This window comes from Populus alba, chromosome 12, assembly GCF_005239225.2.
Source record: "Populus alba chromosome 12, ASM523922v2, whole genome shotgun sequence".
Lineage (NCBI taxonomy): Eukaryota > Viridiplantae > Streptophyta > Magnoliopsida > Malpighiales > Salicaceae > Populus > Populus alba.
The window spans coordinates 13,436,485-13,443,008 of NC_133295.1; the positions used below are offsets into that span (position 1 = coordinate 13,436,485).

The following is a 6,524-nucleotide window of genomic DNA, read 5'->3' on the forward strand; positions in this document are numbered from 1 at the left end:
TTATCACTAGGACCCGTAAACTTTTGTCAATATTAAGAAGCTAATTAATAATAATAATAATAAACAATCCAAGTATGGAGGAAGCATTTCCACAGTGTTCTTGAATCTGATTTTGCTCCTTGAATCAATCCAGGCCATGATCCAGCTGGATCACCAGCTTCGACCCCTCTACTGCCAAAAAAAACGAAGTGATTATGGCGTGTGTGCATGATCTTTTGTGCATTGCTCAAAACCCAAGATTTGTCGGCTTTGAACCCTCCAACCTTGGCAGCATCTCCTTAGCCCATCATCATGCCTATCTCTCTCTCTCTCTCTCTCTCTACATTTGCAAGAAAATTTTTAGCTTCGAGGAGGAAGCAAAGGCAGGGACTGACTGATCTTTTCACTAGGTACTTTTATTTAACATGTGCTGACAAACAGAACCAAACACCCCCGCAAGGCAACCACACAGGCACCCCACTAACGTACGTTTTCAGCAAGTTCTCGGCGTATTTCTAGGGTTCTCTTTTGAGTTTCATGACCTGAACCACTCCACCACCTCTTCCCACGTCCCCGATTTGTCCAGATTATGCGATAAAGTGGACAAATGTATGTTAGAATGGTTAGAATGTGAGCTCGCCAGGAAGGACGTCAGGCTTTTGCTTTACTGTTGATAACGTTGAGTTTTTCTATATTGATGCTTTTGTTTTTAAAATTCATGAGTGCTACTGTTCGTCTTGGAGCATGTGTTGTTGTGTACCGTTTGATATGGACCATAAAGTTGACCTCACTTGCATGTGACGTGCCATGAATTTGGTTAAAGAAATTGGTGGAAAAGCTGAGGATCCAGCCTTTTTTAATCACCATAGTACAAGATTTTCACTAATTTCGCATTTGATTATGGACCATGTTATATGAATTTGTCGGGCCAAGTTTAATATCTCTACGGTTTAAACCTTTTAATATTCTAAATTGTCTAGTTAGAACTGATCATGTTCAGGAATATTGACAGTAAACTAACAAGATAGGCACGACGAACTTATACTTAAAATATATCTCCACGTACATGATATATTCCCTGGATCAAAATCATATGAAATGTTTTTTTTTTTTTTTTTTGATGAGCTTGCACGTCTCTTTTTTATGAACTTATTTTAAATCAAGATGATGGGTTTTCTTAATCATATTTTTGCACTCCGACATTAAATGAATTTCAACTCAATCAAAAGGCAAATTGTATAAATATTCGGCCAGTGATGGATCCATGTAATGTAGCTGCTATATATGGACAGCAACACCTAAGATTCATAATCATCCCTCAAGTTCAATGAATTTTTTTTCTCAAGAAAGGAAATTAATTCTTTATGCTTATCCACCCTAACGTGTAATTCCGAATTATAAAATATTCTAATATAGGCTACCAGCTTAACTTTGACGCAGCCGTAATTTTAAAACTCGACATGGCCTAACGGGTTAACTAGGAACCCGGCCAACTCAGAGTTGGAACTGGATTGGGTTGAAGAAAAAAAAATAGAAGAAAAAACCCGGTATAACTCGGCGGCTTGATCCGACAACCTGGTTGACCCAACAAGATCCAGTTAAGAACTTAATTGTAACTTGTTGACTTTTGCTTTTATTTTTTTTTTACTAAAATGACATCGTTTTGATTTTTTTTTTAATTGACCCAGTCACAACCCGAAACCCAGGCCTTGAATCGGGTCGGGTCTAAAAAATATGGATACAACATTTAATCCAAGTGTCAAATATCAATGTCATACATATCCTAATCTCGATCGGTCTACAAATACTTATAATTTTTTTTTTTTAGGTAGATGAAGAAAAAAAATTAATTTTCATGGAAGTCATTATCCTCATCAATTACTTCAAAAAAAAAAAAAGAAATCAAGGGTTTACTCAATGGGTAAAAAACTACAATTTATGCCTTACCTTTCTAGAGATTCAAACCTTGGAATCGCTATCCAAGAAAATTTATTAAACTTCCATTGAATATCTCAAACTAATGGAAATGATTCATCATTAAAATTATCCAAGTAAAAAATCTAGTCTTAATATCTAACACACATTCCCACCTCAGACAATGACATCTCAGTTACAATAAAGTCATGAAAAATCAAAGTAAGAACATTCATCTGCAAAGATAAAAGAAAAAAAATAGTGAAATAGTTGAAGTGGGAAAACAAGAAAGAAAGGAATAAAGTGAATAGTTGAAGATCGGATAAAATTTTGGAGAATGCACCTCACCTAACCCGAGCTATGGCTTAGCACCTAGCAGAGGAGAATTGTAATGTATGCAAGGCTAGAGCACGCATGTCGACCGACGTACGGCCACAAGAGACATAAATATAGTACCTCTTTTCCTGTTTGGTTCCATTCGTCGTACCGTACATCGTTCTTTTTTTTCTTTCTTTTACACCTTGTATTTTACGCTGCTTCTATTCTTTTCAATAACAATAGTATTTATTGTTTTTATTATTATTATTATTATTTGTACTGCCTGTGCACACGTGGTGGGCCTGTTCTGTTACCAAAGTGTGTTAATATCTGATGTGTCATGTCTTCCATGACACTTGGCACATGCTAAAGCTAAATGCCAACTCTTCCCCCACAAGCTAGATCTTGGGTGAAAGTGAAAAAGGGCTGGTGCATGCTTCATCTTTTTAATTTCTTTCCTTTACAAAAGAGAGAGAAATAAAAATTGTTCGCATTTCCTCCTCCTCCTCGTTAGTCAATGGAAGATGGAACTTCTTTAACAAATTGAAATAGGGATATGATATTATAAATAAATTATTATTTGTTAAATATTTTATAAAATTTTATAAACTAATCAAGTTGTTTTAATTCATGAGAACGAATTTCGTATAATGTATTTTATTTTAGTTTTTGAATAAGTTCGTCGTCCCAAAATGAATAGCAAGTCTTGTTCTATATGAAATGAATCATTAAATATTAGAAGTTAAGATTGGTTCCTATTACGTTAATGATTGTTTTGCAAGCAAACGAGACTTCCTGCTTAGTAAGAAATCCCCCCATTACTCTTAATTGACTAATTATTATTTTCCAGCATGATTATTATGATCATGTATTTCCCCAACATAATTAGTGCTATCCTAATTAAATTGTCGGCTGGACCGACTAAAAAAAAATAAAAAAAAGTGAAAGGGTTAAAGAGGATCATTGAGAAGTACAACTATAATCACACTTTCCCAATTTTTTTGATGAGAAATTATACCGTTCAAAAATTAATGATTGCCTGGTCAGAAAAAATCAACGAAAACAAAGAGGACAATGGACCCATCATCTCATACGTCGACCACTAATAGTTGGAAAATATTTTAATAAAACTCTGAATTTCTTTCATTTTAAATTAATTTCTAGTATTTTTATATCAACAACAAATTTATTTTTTTTAAAAAAAAAATATTATCTCACTACATATATATATTTTTTAAAAATATGCATAATAACACCTTAATGGAAAAATCAGGCCAAATAAACTAATCAAGGGTGGAGAAATTAAGCCTAAAGGGGGGGATATTATGTATGATTTGAGGAAGAAAATTGAAAAAAAACAGAATTAAAAAAGATGAAAAAGAAAGAAGTAATGGATCATCGTCCCCACTCTTTGCAAAATGAATAATGCTAATTTGACATCAACACTAGAGCCATGATGGCCTCGCAATACTGTTTGTAACCTTGCATTGCCTATTATTAGGGGAAGAGGACTGTAGACCACGAGGCCTAGGCCATGGCTATGCGTGCTCAACTTGATAAGAATGCCCCTTATGCTTCCTGTTTCTTTGTTGAAAAGAAAAAAGAAGAAAAAAACTTTGAAATTCAAAGCTTGATGCCTTACCTAAGCTAAGAAAAGCAAAAGTTGAGAGAGAACTACTTAGAGGCCACTTATCATCTCACTTGGTAGATGAGAGATTATTGTGAAGACACAAGAAGATCAAATTGCTTGTTCGTGGCATAAAAGCTACCTCTCTAAAAATCTTAATTTAGCAATCTCGTCTTTTTCAAGCCACCTACTCTCTTGGGTCACGTCCTTCAAGGCTCTATGTCACAAAATCATATATCAAATCTACTAATTAATCCCTAGTAACTATGCAATATTCAAAAAAAGAGAGAAAAAAACAAGATATATAAGAGTATAGATACTAAGAGGATGTTTGGAATATTGCTTTTTCATGTATTTGGATGCCTCTTCAAATTACAATTGCATGTTTTGAAAAAATATATGATAAATTTTTATATATTTTTAAATAAAAAATATTTTAAATCATAATATTAAATACATATTAAACATATACAATATCCGTTCGAAACACAATATTAAACATATACAATATCCATGTTTATAGTTTGGCGGCCGCAAGGGGATATTTTTGAAGATATTTTTAAAATTATTAAAAAACCTGTATATTTTTCACTAAAAAATACTTTTTAAAATTATGATACTCCATGTTATCCGTCGCACTTAATATTCATATACCAAGAAGCTAGCAACAATCACATAGCCTAATCTTCTTGAATCAATCACAATATGATAATTGGATAAAGTCAAATAAACTCCCTATTTAAATTTCGATATAGAAAAAAGTAATCTTGATTTACAAAAACACAGAAAATTAGATGGGAGTAGAAGTGAAGGAATGAAAAAATTTATATTAATTATTTCTTCTTCTTTCTCGAGAGTTATCTTCATATTTTTACCAAGAGTAACTAATAAGATTTATCATCAAGCCATGTTAACATGTACACTAGCATCCATGACAGAATCACATACTGGGCAAGTACCAATCAGATTGGACCCACATAATGTACACAGGCACAGATGCCTGCATGGCAGGAGCAACACACTTGATTCCCTCTCCCCGCACTTTTTACACATCCGGTTGTGGTTAATATTTTTACTGCTATTGTTATCCTTCACCACCACCAACTTATCCTTCACCGCGCCCTCTTCTCCACCTGCTAACGGGCACCTCCCATGATCACTGCTTCCACAACTGGATTCCGCGTCATCTGCCACCGTGGCACCACCACCATTTACATAGCGGTCCTCGCTAACGTGCGCCAAAACTTGTTCTAAATTGCTGCGTAATGAATTTGCTGTAGCCTCATTGGCTTGAGCTAAATCCCTCCAAATTTGAGTCTCTACGTATAAACTCTTCACTTTTTCTTGAAGAACCCAGTTCAATTTTCCCATCCTTTGAATCTCTTCATCTTTCTCTATTAATCTCTTCATCATCCCTCCTTGTATTGCCGATACCAGCATTCTTGACTGCCTCTTTCTCCTGTCTTCAAGTTCCATTCTAACTTTCTGATTCTGAAAATCAAAGTAAAGAAAAGAATAAGCCCAAAATATACCAAAGTTTTGATCTATTAACAAAGTTTAACCAATCCCACAACACAAAATTCATGAAAAATAACCAACTTACATGTTCAGCGATGAAACGGTCAATTTCAGATTGCTGTTGTTGGATCTGAAAGATGATATCTTGATCAATAAAAGAAGAAAAAGGGCAGACTTTGGTCTTCTGAGAGGCATGAAAAGCATCAAAGTTGTCATTGATTGAATCTCTAGACCTCTTTCTTGGAGCAGCAACAGCAGGAACATTGTAGGTGAGCCCACTATCATCTTTATTAGAGGCTTTAGCAGAAACTGGGTCACAACCAAGAGAGGATTGATAGAATGACAAGAGTGTTTCAGGCATTGGTTCATTAAAAACAAGGCCAGAATCCATCTGGGTATTGTAAAAACTCATGTTTGCTTGATTTACTTTCGCAAAATCCCTGCAAAACAAAAACCCATGTAAGAAAAACACTGATAAATTAATGATAAGAACAAAAAAGATGGAAACTTGGTAGTTTAGAGTATGTTTCAGTACCTGTTTGTGAGAAGATGTGAGGGGAAATTAAGGTTTGTATGAGGAGTTTCAACTGCCATGAAGGGTAGTTAAAATTCTTTGCTTGTGAATTTTGGTTGCTTTGGTTTTGGTTATGGAGAGAAAAGAGAGATGATGTATCTGAGAGAGTATTGGGAGAGAGCAAGAAATATATGCTTTGAGAGGAGAGGGCATGCAATACAAGTGATGGAACTATGGGGATTTGGTTTATTTAGGTTTGGCTATGTAGAGATGGAGAGAGAGAAAAGTCAAAAGACTGACTTCTAGATATGAAAAACATCTTTAAAAAAGGGGAAAAAAATAAAAATATTTATCATCTTCTTACATCACTCCTCTGTTTACAAATCAGTAAAAGGATGATAAAACAAAAGAAAATAAATAAAGAAAGAAAGAAAAGCAAATGGTGGCAGATTTTGTCGTTTTGCACTTTTTTATTTGCCGTTTCACTCATTTATTGCATTTAATTCACCCCCTAAACAAGAAGCCTCCCAAATTTTCTAGATTCCTGGATGGATTTGGTCTGGTTTTTCCTTAAGCAGAGGGGTAATTTTGGTGTTTCACACACCAGAACGTTTATTTCCATTTTTAATTAATATTATTAACTGAACAATTAGA

The 6,524-nt window shown here is 34.4% G+C and overlaps 1 protein-coding gene across 1 annotated transcript; it reads right to left on the minus strand.

The window, feature by feature from the left end:
• Positions 1-4,645: 4,645 nt before the first annotated feature.
• On the minus strand, positions 4,646-6,138 carry LOC118031178 (BOI-related E3 ubiquitin-protein ligase 1). The gene is made up of 3 exons (XM_035035511.2): positions 5,892-6,138; positions 5,442-5,796; positions 4,646-5,329 (listed from the first exon to the last, which is right to left on the minus strand). The coding sequence occupies exons 1-3, from the start codon at positions 5,948-5,950 to the stop codon at positions 4,739-4,741; spliced, it is 1,005 nt and encodes a 334-aa protein (XP_034891402.1). The 5' UTR covers positions 5,951-6,138; the 3' UTR covers positions 4,646-4,738.
• Between the last annotated feature and the right edge of the window lie 386 nt (positions 6,139-6,524).

Excerpts from the sequence above, each read along its gene's own strand:
- LOC118031178 (XM_035035511.2), bottom strand. The coding sequence starts at position 5,950 with ATGGCAGTTGAAACTCCTCATACAAACCTTAATTTCCCCTCACATCTT. Across the intron at positions 5,797-5,891 it reads TCACATCTTCTCACAAACAG|GGATTTTGCGAAAGTAAATC; the intron begins GTACTGAAACAT and ends TTTGTTTTGCAG. Across the intron at positions 5,330-5,441 it reads ACCGTTTCATCGCTGAACAT|AATCAGAAAGTTAGAATGGA; the intron begins GTAAGTTGGTTA and ends TTTGATTTTCAG.